Source organism: Astyanax mexicanus, chromosome 9 (genome assembly GCF_023375975.1).
Source record: "Astyanax mexicanus isolate ESR-SI-001 chromosome 9, AstMex3_surface, whole genome shotgun sequence".
In the NCBI taxonomy this organism is placed as follows: domain Eukaryota; kingdom Metazoa; phylum Chordata; class Actinopteri; order Characiformes; family Acestrorhamphidae; genus Astyanax; species Astyanax mexicanus.
In genome coordinates, this window is record NC_064416.1 from 36,280,848 (window position 1) to 36,296,987 (window position 16,140).

Genomic DNA, 16,140 nt, shown 5'->3' on the forward strand with positions numbered 1-16,140 from the left:
CAGTAGAATAAGGGAAAGCTGTGACCCTGGGTGAACTGTGGGTGAGGATGATGAAAGCTGGGTCTGTCTCTGGAGAATGGTGAGGGTGGTGAGTGTGACTGGCTGTAGCGGCTGGGTGGCTAAAGCTGCTGGAACTGATGGGCTCGGACTGCAGTGTGTTAGCGCTGCACAGAAAGCCCTGCTGTGATCATGTCTCACTAACCACCCCTGCAGAGACAGTATAATCCTTTCATTCACTTACTGACTTCTCTGTGTGTGTGTGTGTGTGTGTGTTTAGTAATAGAGAACATTTATATGAATCTAAAGTCACAAATACTTCTTACATTGTAAATTAATACTGACGTCATGCAGACTATGAAGAAACACATAATACTGTGAAAAACATTTGGGTGCTCTTATCTAAAAAGTTGTTAACTTGAGGTTTTTGAGGCTGGAATTTATCCTGTGCAACAGAGGTAACTCTTGGTCTTTCTTTTCCTGGGACGGTGCTGATGAGTGCCAGTTTCATCCTAACATTTTTGATAGTCTTTGCTGCTGCACTTGAGGATACTTTCAAAGTTCTTGAAATTTTCTTCACTTAGTTGAGTAGTTTTGGCCATAATATGGATTAGAACATTACTCAAACAGAGCTATTCACTGTTTACCAACTCTACCTCTTTACAACTGATGCTGTCAAAAATATATAATTACATAGTAACAAGTGGACTACCTCATAAAGCCGACTGAGAAAAGATAGATAGATCTAGCTATGGGTTTTTCACATAGGAATGGATGGATTGGAAAATGTTGTCCCCTATTTACGATATACATAAGTACAAATGATGTCATTATGGTACAGATAATCAAACAACACCCAACCAACCACACAGGGAACACAAGCAACCACTAAGCACAATAGCACTATAACAATAAGACCCTAGTCACCACACCCTAAAGAAGGTCATAACCACTTACTATAGGACAGGAAAAATATCCTATTGTGTGTTTATCTATTGGAAACTATTATTTGTTTTCTACAGAAAATGCATTTTATAATTTTAGATATTGTAATAGATCATAGATACAAAAATAAAATAGAGCCTTTTGGTTTTTTTTTAATGGTTTTTTTACCTGGTTAAAGGGCTCATCTCATTGAAAACATTTTGTAGATGGTTCTATGCTGCACAATACTCAAAACAATGATTTAATCAATAGCGTATAAAAGTAATTTTGTCTATTATAAATATGCAAATATTGCATACTTGTTTTAGGGCGTTCTATTGGCCTCTCTTGTGTTTCTCTCTCATGTGCTCCTGCCCTCTGTTTACCTGTCATGTGTTTCCCAGCCATGTGCTACTGTTGTGTTTTGGTCCTGTCTCCGCCCTCGCCCCACCCTGTCATTAATTATTTGTATATGTAAATATATATATATTCTGCATTTACATCTATTCCTCGTTGGTCTAGTCTTATGTTACATATGAGGAGAAATAGATGTAAATGCAGAATATATATATATATATATATATATATATATATATATATATATATATATATATATATATATATATATATATATATATTGAATAAACAAACTAATAACTCACAAACAAACAAACATGATAAACCAAAGCTACAATGAAAACAAACAGAAGAAGACTAAACTTGAAAACAGGAATCTAACAAACAGCATGAGACACAACAAACCTGACAAGACCACAGACAGCAAACCAACCAACAAAAGACTAGACAAGGAAGACTTGAAACAAAGGGGTTTATATACACGATGAGGGAACAGGAAACTGGAAACACCTGAGGATCAATCAAGAGGGGGCGGGGTTACAAATAACTGATGACAGGGGGCTAGGGCGGAGACAGGACCAAAACACAACAATAGCACATGGCTGGGAAACACATGACAGGTAAACAGAGGGCAGGAGCACAAGGGACAAAGTGAGGGAGAAACACAAGCCAGACCTGGGCTAAGCTGTGACAGTGTTCTTCCTCTGTTTGGTTTGGTTTCACACAGGCACAAACCTAAACGCACCAAAAATGCGCACCAATAAACCACACAAGCACATTGTCTCCTCTGATTCGTAAGAGCTGTCTGATGCGGGAACAAAAAATGTAAATATAGCGAGAAGATTCTGTGTTCCAGCGCATATATATCTGTGCGGTGTGAAGCTGCTTTAACACAGAACACTAATTACCACAGCTATGAACAAACACTGTCTCTGCTCAATGCACATGCGGTCTGTGCTGAGTTCACTACTCGCAGCCGCACGACTCCATATACTACGTGTTTTTCACAGTTCACAGTATTTTTAATAGGACGCGGCAAGGCAGATGTCCACATAGTAAACGGAACCATGCAGCTGCGAGCAGTGAACGGAGCACTCACAGTGCACGTAAACAGCATGGAGCAGCAGAGACAGCGTTTGTTCATAGTTGTTGTAATTAGCGTTAGCTGGCTAATATATCAGATTAAACTGCGCCTTATCAGCAGTTTAGCTCAAATAAGAGAAGTGTATTTGATAGCTGGGTCGTGGTGAGCCAGTGGTGAGATCACTTTCTCACCACAAGTAAACCACTCCAGAGTTCGTTTGGGACCGGACCGAGACCACCTCCTCTAGCTGGTTTTGATCTGGTTCTTTTGATCTGAACACAAGTGAGATTACTGTTTTCACACCTGCTCAATCGAACCGCACTAAAGGTACAAACGAACCAGATTCCTTTTTAACCAAACCAAATAGTTCTGGTTATTCTTTATAGAAATAAGAATAAGAAACCAGAGACTAGAGTATAAGTGTGTTTCTTGTTTTTCTGTGAAAATACATGTGTTCAGATGCTTATATGTGTGTGTGTATAAACGTGTCTGTCAGTCAGTGCCAGTTCAGAGAGTGTGTCATCAGCGGCTGCCACTGCCGGGATCAGAGGAACATTAGCTGCTTATTGTGTGTGTGTGTGTGTGTGTGTGTGTGGAGCAAATTCATTCACAATGCTGCAGCTGCTATCAGCCTAATCAAACACACACACACACACACACACACACACACACACACACACACACACTCAGTCTGGCCTATTGCTTTAGATCACACTGCATTTTGTGATCTAACTTTTAAACACTGCTCAGCCGAGTGCAGAACTTGCTGTGAATGTGTGTGTGTGTGTGTGTGTGTGTGTGTGTATGTGTGGATAAGATAAGATAATCCTTTATTAATCCCACAATGGGCAAATTTAAATGACTAAACAGCTTTGAGTTGATTATCAAAAGATTATCATATCTGCTCACAATTCTTACAGGGGGTTTATGCTAATGTTATTCACTGACTGTGTTTCTTTTTGGGTGCCAAACAAAGTTGTGATGTTCTTTTCTTTTCTTTCTTTTATGTTTTGTTCTTTTCTGGTTTTGTCTTGTCTCTCCTGGTCTTTTCCTTTCTTCTCTTCTCGTCTCTTCTCTTATGTATTGTCTATCTCCACTCTTCTCTTTTCTTTTTCTCTCTTCTCGTCTTGTCTCTTGTCTTGTCTTCTCATGTCCTTTTTTCTTGTCTCGTCTTTGCATTTCACTTCTCTTCTTGTTTTTTTCCTGCTTGTCTTTTTTTATCACTTCCTTTTTCTTTGCTTCTGTTCTCTTGTCATCTTGTCTCTTCTCATTTTATCTTCTTTTCCTGCTTTGTCTCTTCTCCCCATGTCTATTTTCTTGCCTCATCTGATCTCTTCTCTTGTATTCTCATTTTCTTGTTTTTTTCTTCTTATTTCATTTTATCTTGCCTTGTGTCTTCTTCTTTTCTCATCTCTGCTTTTGTTTACTTTTCTGTTCTCTTGTCATCTTGTCTCTTCTTATTTTATCTTCTTTTCCTGCTTTGTCTCTTCTCATTTTGTCTCTTTTCTAATCTCTTCTTGTCTCTTCTCTTGTCCTCTCACCTCATTTTGTCTTCTTATCATTTTTTTCGTCTTCTCATTTTCTCTACTTTTCTTTTCTTGTTTTGTTTATTCTTGTCTTATTTTATCTTGTCTTGATGTCTTGTTTTTTATCTTATCTTTTCTTACCTCTTATGTTCTTGTTTCTTCTCTGTTTCTATTCTCCTCATCGTTTTTTTTTTCTTGTCTTATCTTCTCCTGTCTTTGTCTTTTTCTTGATTTCTTGATCTTGTCCCATGCCTTCTCTTCTCTTGCCTTCTTTTTCTGTGTTTTTTTTCCTCATTTTGTCTCTTCTCTACACTAATCTCCTCTTCTGTCACTTCTTGTCTCTTTTCTTTTTCTCTCATCTCTTTTCTTTCTCATCTCTTCTTGTCATGTCTCTTCTCTTATCTCCTCATATCATCTTTTTACATCTTTTAAACTTTTGCCTTCTTGCCTTGTATCTTCTCTTCTCTCCACCTGTCCTTGCATCTCTTTTCTTCTCTTGTCTTCTTTTCTCATCTCTTTCTCTTCTGTTCTCCAGGTTTCACTAATTTCATGCGGAGTCCTGCGTGTGACGTCTTTAACCCTCAGCATAACGAGGTTAATCAGGACATGGATCAGCCTCTGTGTAATTACTTCGTCGCCTCCTCTCACAACACTTACCTGACTGGAGATCAGCTCCTGTCCCACTCCAAAACCGACATGTACGCCTGGGTCCTGCAGGCAGGCTGCCGCTGCGTTGAAGGTACGGAAACCCGGTCTTTTAAAGTTACGTAACATTTACATTTCAAAGAGTTCGCTTATGCTAATATGCTAGTGCTAGCTGTGAAACTTCACAGATCAAATGATGAGTCACAACAGCCCTTGGCAAGCTTTGAGTTTTTAAATATCAGTGATTTGTTTCTGTTTCTGTGTGTGTGTTTGTGTTTGTACACAGTGGACTGCTGGGATGGTCCAGATGGTGAACCCATGGTCCAGCATGGATACACACTCACCTCCAAAATCACCTTCAAGTCTGTCATCGAGACCATCAACAAATACGCCTTCGTCAACAACGAGTACGTACTAACATGATTACGAGTCAATCAGCGGGAACATGATTTATCTTCCAAGTGAATCAAATGAGTCATTAGTTGCAAATTAATTTCTCTATATCAGCCTTGTTGATTCTGCAAAGACAAAATGCCTTCTATGTGTGTGTGTGTGTGTGTGTGTGTGCGCTGCTAAAACAAATGTAAGCATTAGCTTTCATTTCTACCTAATGAAAACTGTAACTCAATTATATAACAGGAGTTCTTTACTCAGCTGTTGATTTTGCTGTAAAACACACAGCTCTGGAAAAAATTAAGAGACCCCTTCAGTTTCTGAATCAGTTTCTCTGATTTTGCTATTTATAGGTATATGTTTGAGTAAAATGAACTTTGTTGTTTTATTCTATAAACTACAGACAACATTTCTCCCAAATTCCAAATAAAAATATTGTCATTTAGAGATATATTTACAGAAAATGAGAAATGGCTGAAATAACAAAAAAAAAAAGATGCAAAGCTTTCAGACCTTAAATAATGCAAAGAAAACAAGTTCAGAAATTAATATTTGGTGGAATAAACCTAGTTTCATGCATGTAGTCATGTTCTCCTCCACCACTCTTACACACTGCTTTTGGATAACTTTATTTCACTCCTGGTGCAAAAATTCAAGCAGTTCAGCTTGGTTTGATGGCTTGTGATCATCCATCTTCCTCTTGATTATATTCCAGAGGTTTTCAATTTGGTAAAATCAAAGAAACTCATCATTTTAAAGTGGTATCTTATTTTTATTCAGAGCTGTATTGTTTATGACCTCTAACTATAAAGGTTATTGTGTGGTATGTGCCACATTAGCTGGTGTAAAGAATTTCTCATTTACCTACTTCAGACATTGCAGTATGCAAGCAAGACTCTGTAATGATAGTATTGGTTTCCCTTTACACCCTGAAGAAAAATACGACCTCTCTACCACCTCAGACAACATGCTTCTTTTACATTCAGTGACAGTTCGGTATCTCTCAGCTTGTCCAGAAATGCATGTGTAGAGCGTGTTCTTTTAAGGTTTTAAGGTGTCTGCTACCAGATTCACACATTAGCTTTTTCTTAGCTTCTGACATCGGAAATGTCTTGCTGATACAATTCAGAGGACTTCGAGGAGATGTTGTGAAAATTTCTCATTTGAATTTCCAATTTTAGGAGCAGCATAATTTATTCAGGTCTCGTTTAAATGCAGTCATTATCGCTGTTGCCGCCACAGGTTAAGGTGTAATGGAGGAACGGGGGTGACGAGGGGCTGGTGTGGAATTAGCTGGAGGAGCTTGTTGTGTATTATTTGGTGAAGCTGAAAGCAGTAATAATTGATGAGATGTGACGGAGCTGAGGCTTGGCACGAGGCCAGCTCTCCGTCAGCTGCCAAATACAGCTACCTGTCTGTTTCTTGTTGATAGTTTATCATTAGACAGCCACCTGCTTCTGCTAATAGCTCGACATAATGGCACTGACGAACCTTTCACATGCGCATCACATGCAAATTACGCACGTCTTTCCCCATGACACCCCACCCCCTCCCCCAACACACACACACACACACACTTTCTCTCTTTCTCTTTTCTCTCTCTTTCTCACTCACTCACATGCCATCATGTCTGTTGGATTGAGTCACTTGCTTGCACGTCTTCATTGACTCAATCACACCATTTTTTTTTCAGTGCATGGGTTTTTTTTAGTGCATAGATATACTGTCATACTGGTCATCCAAAAATTGTGAAATTGTGCAGTATTTCATGTGTTATAATGTATTTTAATGTAACAATAATTTTATTGATTTCCATATTGTGGTGGACCGGTAGAGGGTTTCTATTGGTTCATTCATTATGATTGTTCTACACATTATAAAATAACTTTTTGTCCTTTACACTTATATTAAAAGCTTAGGTCACTAAGGTTAAATTTAGATTTGGAGTTAAGCTTAGAATTGCTACTATAATATGTATTAATTTTGTAATATACACACATCTATATATAATAAAATACACTACTGTACAAAAGTGTTAGAGTCTTTTAAAGGTGTAGGAAACAGTATTCACCACTCTCTGATATCACATGTAATTTCTCTAAAGAAAATACTTCTACCAGCATAATGTTCATTTTAATCTAACCTCTGATACACAGAGGGCATTATGAATATATGTTGAAAACCTGTTGTTTTGTTTACTGATGTCTGCAGAAATCTGGTGAGAATTCCTTTTTTCTTTTTTTATTGCAGTATATATCATAGAAAAAATATTGCAATGTCAGATTTTTTTTTTCAATATCATTCAGCCCTGCTGTGAAATATAAAAAAAAAAACACGTACAGATTTACTCTTAAGAAACTTCCATCTTTCCCACTCTGTCCACTGTCAACTTGATCTGTCTCTGGAGTTTATCACCCACAGGGCTTTCCCAGCTCTCTGACAGGCCTGACATTAAGATCCCGCCTAAACACATTTATTCCTTTTCAAATACAGAATGAAATATCACTTTAGTTTTAAATGAAAAGTTCTGGTTTCTCTGTGCGTTCCTCTGGGGCATTTCTGATGCATGTTACTTCAAACCTGTGGTGTGAAATGACCTTTCAGACTGAAGTGTGCTCATCCTGTTAAAAATGGAGCTCTTGTAAGTGTAATGTGTTGTAGCCATCGGCCAAAAGTGTTATTCTTTTTTCCTGTTGAAAGTAAAAAATATTTCCAATATACTTATACTACATTTTTTAACAAACACAATTTAAGAATAAAATTTAAAAAATATTTTATTTCAGTCTAGCACTTTGATAAGTCTGGCATAGTAGAGCCACATGACTGTCAAAGCTAGCTGATGGATTAGTAATGTAACATAAAGATTAGTAATGTAAGAAAAAAAAGCCATGAAATACAGTATTTAACATTTTGTTTGAGCAATAGTAAAAAATGTTTTGTTTAAAAACTCAATTTTTTTAAAATATAAACCTTATATAAACGCTCATCTTGGCTGCTTTTTTTCAGACAGATTTATGAGGTAGAATCACCTGGAATGGCTTTAACAGCTGAACTTATCAAGAGTTAATTACTTACTAACGTACTTTTTTTTTATTTTAATGTGTTTGAGATCCATATTATAGCCAGAACTACTCAACTAAGTACAGAAAAATATACCTTTAGAAATGAAGGTCAGAGAATGAGAAAAAAAAATCTAAAACTAAAAGTATCCTCAAGTTTAGTCGCAAAGACCATCAAAAACATTATGATGAAACTGGCTCTCATCAGGAAAAAATAATAGAAACATTGAATGAAAAAGTGTGTCCAAACTTTTGACTGGTACTCTATTTTATCAAGCAGAATTTGCAGGCTATCTAACAGTACCAGGAACATAAATTCCTGTGTTCAAAAAAAGGCAACACGTTTCTAAAGATACATTAATTACTATAGACTTTGCTTTTATTTAATTCAGTTAAACAAAATATGTGATAAAACCTGGGCAAAGAGGATGATAGAGAGTGTACCTGCTGTATATAACAGTTATTAATCTGTATTAAACTGTATTAATCTCTCTCTTTCTCTCTCTCTCTCTTTCGCTCTCTCACCCTCTTTCAGATACCCAGTCATCCTGTCCATAGAGAACCACTGCAGTATCCAGCAGCAGAAGAAGATTGCTCAGCATCTGAAGGAGATCTTTAAGGATAAGCTGGATGTGGGAGAACTCCTCCACAGAGATTCCAAACAACTGCCCAGTCCCAACGGTCTGAAGGGCAAGATCTTACTGAAGGTAAAAAAAAAACATACCATTTTAACACATTAATAATAACACATACTCAGCCTGTTCGTTCAACTCTTAATGTTTTGTCCATTCTTTATTTAATGTATAGTACACATACAGTTCTGTAGATAATGTATCTCAGCAGTAAATGTGTTACTTTTAACCCTAAATTCAAATAATATAAAGCCAGTCATCAGTAGTTAGAGAAGGTGAGGGAGGATATGTTAGTTAGTCATTTGTTACCCAGCCTCCTCGTTAAGTTTCCCGGGTGTTCCTTGTCTGTTCCTGTGTACATGTAGCCCTGTATATGTAGTGTTTCTGTAGTGACTCCCACTGTAAGTTTCTTACCCAAACCTTCACAGATGTGCTTATATGTTCGATCTGCAGTTCAGTTTGATCTATACCGTTTTGACTACCTGTGTTTTTGTTCATTGGTTTGTTTTGAGTTTATACACTAAATAGCTTGCATTAATGTCCAGTCTCCCTGCCATCTGTGACAAACACTGTGTATCCTTGTTTAAACAAATAAACTCATACTGTGCAGATAACTAGCACCACACATACTTCTGTGCAGTACTGTATGTGGACATTGGCAATTCTAATCTCTTAGTCCATACTGTATGTATATGTGTACAGAACTAATGCTATTCCCTTTATTCTATTCCTTTTCCTTATATCAATTATTGTCAGAACATGCTGGCAGCAGCCTGTCACCGTGAACACCATTACTGTGTTTCAGTGATAAAACATCCCACCACATTTTCTTCAGATTACTTAGAATATACTGTAGATTTCCTATAGTCTAAATGTTTTATGAATATACCAAGGAATGGATGGATGGATGAATGGATGGATGGATAGATACTTCTATAAAAGATCACTAAATAAATGTGGAAAAAATACATTTGTTGTCTTTTTCAAGGTTTTGCATAGTTTTTGGCAGGGCGGTAGCATATAGATGTAAAATATGATGTTCAGTAATTACGTTAGATATCACAGTGATGATATAAAATAGAGAGAAAGCAAAAACAAGGCCTTAAAGCTAGCAGACCAAGAGCTTATGGATTGAGCAGCCATTGCTTATTGATCTTACCGTATTTGGCTTACCATAGTACATAGAAGGCTGTTTATCCTGCTTCTTTGCAAAAACTAAAGAAATAACTTAAAACTAAGTGTCAAAAAAGTGCTTTTAATGATAGAAAAAACTGTCCAACACACAGTGTAATGAAATAAAATGAGCATTTGAGCATTTGTTGGTGTCCAAGGGAGTGAAAACCATTTCTTCCAGTGCCAGTGGTGGTGACCCACTGTCCCAGCTCATCATATAATTAACAAGCCACTGTATGAGGTTAGCATTAGCACCATGCGCTCTGGATCTGAGCGTCACTGTCCACACTGGTGGAATGTCAGCGAGGTGTTGACACAAACAGGGCAGTGCAGGTTTTGCACGTCACCCTAAACAACAGGGTTCTGGGCGATGGTTAAAGTAGGTTAGGGCAGATGGCAGCGCCAGCCGGGCTCACTGTGGGACCCTCACAAATGAGGATCCGGGAATGCCTGCCTCCTGAAACAAAGACGGCCCCCTACTTCCAATTATAGACCCCGTCAAACCCCTTCCTGCTGCAGGGCACTGCACTTTCACTTTTAATAAACCTGCCTCCCACTGAGTACACGGCCTGGGCCATCTTTAATATTTTAACATTCGCAGCTCAATGGAATGAGCAAACACATTCATAGTACTGCCATACTCTGACTCAGAGCATGTCAGCTTGAGGTGATATTTATAAGGAAATTGAAGTTTCTAAGAAATGATAAATGATTAAACATTTAGACTGAAATGGGCAATATTTATTGAGAGGTACACATACAGAAGTAGTGCGTTGTGGGTCGAAATGTATAATACAGAATGACAGAGCTGTAGAGGTTCCTAATAGGAGAATGCTAATGGCCTGGACGTGCAACAACATGTGACAAGTCATTATGAGTCACTCTATGACAGTCTGGCACAATACCATTGCAGTCTTTGGAGACATTGGTGTGGTTTTAAAAGCAGGTGTCATAATGGTCTGCATGCATGTGGTCCTACATTGTGCAGTCGTCTGCCAATGGTGTTGGCACTAACCAAATGACTCATGGAGGGCATCACTGCTTGTTGAATCTCCACAATTGTGTCTGTTGGGTCACTCTGTACATGCCTTCTTCTATCTGCTGCCATCAACAGCATGCTATGGTTAGGGTTGGAGTTAGCCCTAACGCTAACACCAAGCCTTATAATCCAAAACTCTCTCAAACTCTTCGCAAACTACTTAAATTTCACTTAAACCATTTTCAGTGGAAATCATTACTTCACATCAGAGAATGCTACCAACAGAATGGAAAGCACAAGCAACTGGACGAATTATTCGCATGTGTCATTCTGTCAAATCTACCCACCAAGATTTGTTGCTGTAGATTGATTCCTACAGGTTGCAACCTTTTTTTTAAGTGAGTGTAATAAAGAATAAAGTGTAATCACATTTACTCACTCACAACAAAGAAAGCCACAATGGTTCAGTGCCTCTTCAAATGAGATTTATCCTTTCAGAGTTGAAAAGCTCAGTATCGATTTTTTTTCCTTCTTAATCACCTCGTCCTTCACAAAGAGCAAACTGAAACCTGAAAGACAGAGAAAGAAAGAACGAAAGAATCACTGAGAGAGGTGGACAGAAGGAGAGACATGGGTGTGCTAGCCTTATGAGGGGTATTAAAGAGCACTGGTGCCCTCCCTGGGCTTCATAGACGAAAACATTTCCTCTGACTGTAAAGAGGCTGTTGCTGCTCACACAGGTGTGTGTGTGTGCTGTGTGCGGGGTGAAGTTAATTAGCAGCCCTCAATGAGTGAGTGTGTGAAGTGAGTGTGAAGTGTCTGGTGAGAGTCTGCTAATCAACAGGTGGGAAGTGAGCAGTGTCTGCCCTGTGGGACAGTGCCTCACTCTGCCAGACGAGTTTACTCAAACCCAATGGAAATGGGAGCTTTACTGAGCAATAAACTAAATAAAATAACCCTCCACTTGTCTAACATCCTGACCTTGCTAATGACCTTATCACTATGTGCAATAAAATTCACAGTGATGCCCTCCATGGCTAATTCTGTTAGTGCCAGCACCATTGACAGACGGCTGCACGATACAGGACTACATGCATGCAGATCATGATGACAACTGATTTTAACTCCACAGCAATCTGTGGACTGCAATCTCCAAAGACTGCAATGGTGTCAAATCCGTAAATGACATAGAGCAACACCTAATACTATAGATATATTACTTGCTCCAGAGAGTCCTTTTCAATTGACAATGCCTCTCTACATGGACTAGACAAGCTGCATGGGTAGCCAATATGGCCCTAAAATAATATCAGAATACTTCCAAATACTTATATTTGTGATAGTAATATTTTTAGGGAAATGACATAACAGAAAAATACTATCAATACAATTAATTTTCACAATAAACTACTGCAAAAAATATCAATGTTTTAAAAGTTCTATTTAGAATAACAGTTTCAGTAAACGTTCAGTAAGATAAGTAACATTTTGTTGATTATGTAAACAACAGTAACTTACCAAGTATTTGTATTAAATTAAAATAATATAACAAAAATAATAAAATAATAACAAAATTTTCAATATTTATTGTGTGCATGTAAACTGTAAACAAAACATAAATCATAATACAATAAATAACCTCAATACTTAATAAATAGCAAAACAAATACAGATAAAATGTACAGCTTTCAACACAGAATGTTACACTTTTATCACCTTTTGGATCTTTTATTGTTTGGAAATTGATAACAACATTATAATATAATTCAGTCCAAATATTTCAATTGCATTGTTATCTAAGTTCCATTACATCATCTCTCTTTCTCTTCTTCTCTCCCTCTCTTTCTCTGCAGGGTAAGCGCCTGCCTCCGTATCTCTCTGCGGACGCTGAAGAAGGGGAGGTGTCAGACGATGACAGTGCAGATGAGATCGAAGATGACTTCAAACTGAAGAACAGCACAGTAAGGCCTTCCACAGGAAACACACACACACACATTTCTCTGTTCTTTCATTTCATTGTTCACACTCTCCCTTTCGCGTCTCACTCTCTCCACTCGTCCACTTTTGATGGACTCTCATGCACTTTTTGTTTGGGCTGCCTGTGGGCAGATCCTGACCGTTTCCAGCAGAAGCTCCATCAATCAGTGCGGAATCTCTCAGTGTGGCCCTTTGTGTGTTAAAGAACACACCACGTTTCAGCACACAATAACACTATCACTGGATAAACCCCACGTCTGAAAGCCCTCTCCTCCAGATTAAACCCTGCACTGCATTAAACAGCTGTGTTTAGATGGTAAATAATCCACACGTGGGCAATAATGAAAGTATTTAGTCATGAGGGCTATAGATGCTTCAGTCAAACAGGCATACTTATCAACATCTGCCAGTTACTGCCAGTTTCATTTAAATAAAATGCAGTTCTACATTAAAGCAGTATCTTTTGTTTTTGTTTGTGTTTTGTTTGTGGGTTTGTCCAGTATTCAAAATTACTATTATCAATTTGTGTGAAAAATGAATTTGACTATTTGACCAATAGGCATATTATTAAAATACATGTATTTTATCATCTTAAAATAATAATCTTAAGAAAATAATATATTTAGTGACAGTCTGTAAGTTTGGGGATTTGGAGACCTCTCTGGTGAGAATGTGTAACTGCATAGAGCATAAAATTCTGTTTTTGAAGATATTGTTTTGTTAATTTTATGTATTTATAAAATACTTAAAAAATAAAATGTAGAGATTATCAATTATATCCAACAAACCACACCCCTCTGTGTTTAGAGTACATATATTACATTAAAAATGTACTGCCGGCCAAAAGTTTTAGAACTCCCCTAGTTTTTCCCCTTTATTTTTGCCATTTAAGCTCTTCAGGTCCAGTCAATAACCGGAAATGATACAAAATGCATTGAACTAATTTAATTTAATTAACATTTATATATATATTAGAATTTAAAAACGTAGTAGTATATAGAATATTGTATCTTTGATTAACAACTAACTGCTGGTAAGTAGCAATGGAAATAAACTGAGCTTTGTAAATGGATAAAAAAAATGTTAATTTACAATGTCTTTATCTGTAGTAAAGCAGTGATGGAACAGATTGTTCACTCTACCGCAACGTTTACACACTTACACACAGCACGTTCACACTTTCATCATCATCACTAGAAAAAGACCCAGAAACACAGAGAACTCTTAAAAGTAACTATTAAAAGTCTTGTCGTTAGAGAAATTACAGATGAAGCCATAGAGCAGTGACTACTGTTTCCTACACCTTCAAAAGACTGTTGGAAACTGGAGAAAACTGCTGCAGGAAAACGTCTGGCTGAACCACATGGCAACAGCACTTTTACATCAGCTTAACACTGGAATAAGTCTCAGTTTCAGCAGTGAAGAGAAGAATTAGAGGTCTAAACGGTGAAGTGCAGTAATACACTTATTGCTAAGATGACTCAAATGCAGCTTGTCTGAGTCATACAGCACTACTACTGGGTGTTCTAAATCTTTTGTATAGATGTTTTGGAATGGTCATGCCAGTAAACTGACACAATTAATTTGATTAGATGGTCCCCTCACTACTCAAGCTCAACTACTGCTTTCAATTTAAAAGAAACATCTTTGGGACTGCTGCTTTAATATTGTACATAATCATTCAGTAGCAACTAAATATTTGAAATTGGAAGCTAATATGTAAATGATGTAGTTATGAGAGGAATTAACCACATTTTGACTTTAAGTGCTCTAATCAAACTGCTTCCGTCTTCTTCTGCACTGGATGTCACCCGAGACAGGTTTAAACCCTTGTTTTTCACTTTGAGGAGTCGCCTCTTTAATTAGAGTTGATTGCGTTAATTGCAATTTCAACCTGCCTGACGTAATATCCGTTCATAACCGGTGATTAACATTTAACAGTCCACACGAATAATCAATTAGAACTCCTTACACTCGAATAATCAATTAGAACCCCTTACACTTCACCTGATTAGTGATCTCCAACTTGTGAATGAATTAATTCTTTTAAATCAGTTCTTTTGGGATATCTTCACACAGATAACAGACACAGATTTTGGAATACTTTAATTTATTCTTTAGAATGAGGTGGGGTGAAAGTGTTATTAACTGTGTAAGCAGTTTTGTGGTTTGTAATTGCTCTGTTTTGTTGTTTCTCGCACAGTCTAACGGTCCCACACAGCACATGGTTGAAACTCAGATCAGGAAGAAGCTGGACTCTCTGCTGAAGGAGTCTCAGATCGGTGATAAAGAAGATACGGACAGCTTCTCAATACGAGCCCTGCTCCGAGCTACACATGAGGGCCTGCACAAAAACCTGCGCAAGGTAACACATTGTTCTACGAGCAAACATGCGCCATACTGCATAAACTAATATAAATATCTATTCTATTAAAACCCCATACACTGTGGAGGATTAGAGGGCTACCTAATCATATTTAGTATGAAGACTCTACAGGACAGATAACAGATATAACCATCTATCAACCAATATCTCCAATTTAAGTACCTAATTACACTTACACACTTGCTCTATTAAATACTAGGATTGCAACTGTTAGTCAACATGATTGACAATATTGATTAAAATAAGTCAACTCCAAATTTCAGTGTTGGCCAGAGGTATCAACTAACAAAGTACAAATACATTGAAACCTTACTTTTTCACACAAATATCTCAATCTCAAATAGTCTCTTTACTTCCATCTCATTTCAGCTTGTTTTCATACCGGCTTCTTATCGTTTAAAAAAAGAAAAAAAACTCCACTATCTCCATCCAGATAGAGGGTTTTGCCCCTTACATTACTTTTACTTTTATACTTTAAGTAGTTTTGAAACCAGTACTTTTACACTTTTACTTGAGTAAAACGTTTGACTTGATACATTACCTTCTACAGAAGTATTTTAAACTCTAGTATCTATACTTCTACCTGAGTAATGAATACTTTTACTATCTTTGTTGTTGACTTATTGTTAAATTGTTCATTTGAAAGGGCTGCTCACTCAGTTTACACTCGTCTCCATCATATAAAGTATATTGTCATTAATTATCAGCATATTTCATGCTTACATATCTACTGGCCATTTAAAAGGCATTTGAATCCCACTTTCAACCCGCATTGGCAAAAATAATAATTGATTAATCAACTGTTCGGAAAAGTATTCGACAAATTAGCCAACTATCAAATAATCATAATCATGTAGATAGGCTGCATGATTTGGGCAAAATATTTAATTGCAATTTTTTTTTTTACAGAATATTGCAATTTAAATTGTGATTATTTTTTAATATATTAAACCCTAAACCTGTATTAGTGGTTAACATATCTATCAAATATGATTATAAACTTCTTTT

At 37.1% G+C, this 16,140-nt stretch overlaps 1 protein-coding gene across 5 annotated transcripts in view; it reads left to right on the forward strand.

Annotated features, from left to right (window-relative positions):
• The window catches only part of plch1 (phospholipase C, eta 1), a 150,075-nt gene that overhangs the window by 100,519 nt on the left and 33,416 nt on the right, over nucleotides 1-16,140 (forward strand). For all 5 annotated transcript variants that reach the window (XM_049483588.1, XM_049483589.1, XM_049483585.1 and 2 more), the window contains 5 exons: nucleotides 4,424-4,627; nucleotides 4,820-4,940; nucleotides 8,521-8,692; nucleotides 12,623-12,730; nucleotides 14,950-15,111. In XM_049483588.1, the coding sequence (XP_049339545.1) occupies nucleotides 4,424-4,627; nucleotides 4,820-4,940; nucleotides 8,521-8,692; nucleotides 12,623-12,730; nucleotides 14,950-15,111 (767 nt within the window). The remainder of the gene's footprint in view (nucleotides 1-4,423; nucleotides 4,628-4,819; nucleotides 4,941-8,520; nucleotides 8,693-12,622; nucleotides 12,731-14,949; nucleotides 15,112-16,140) is intronic.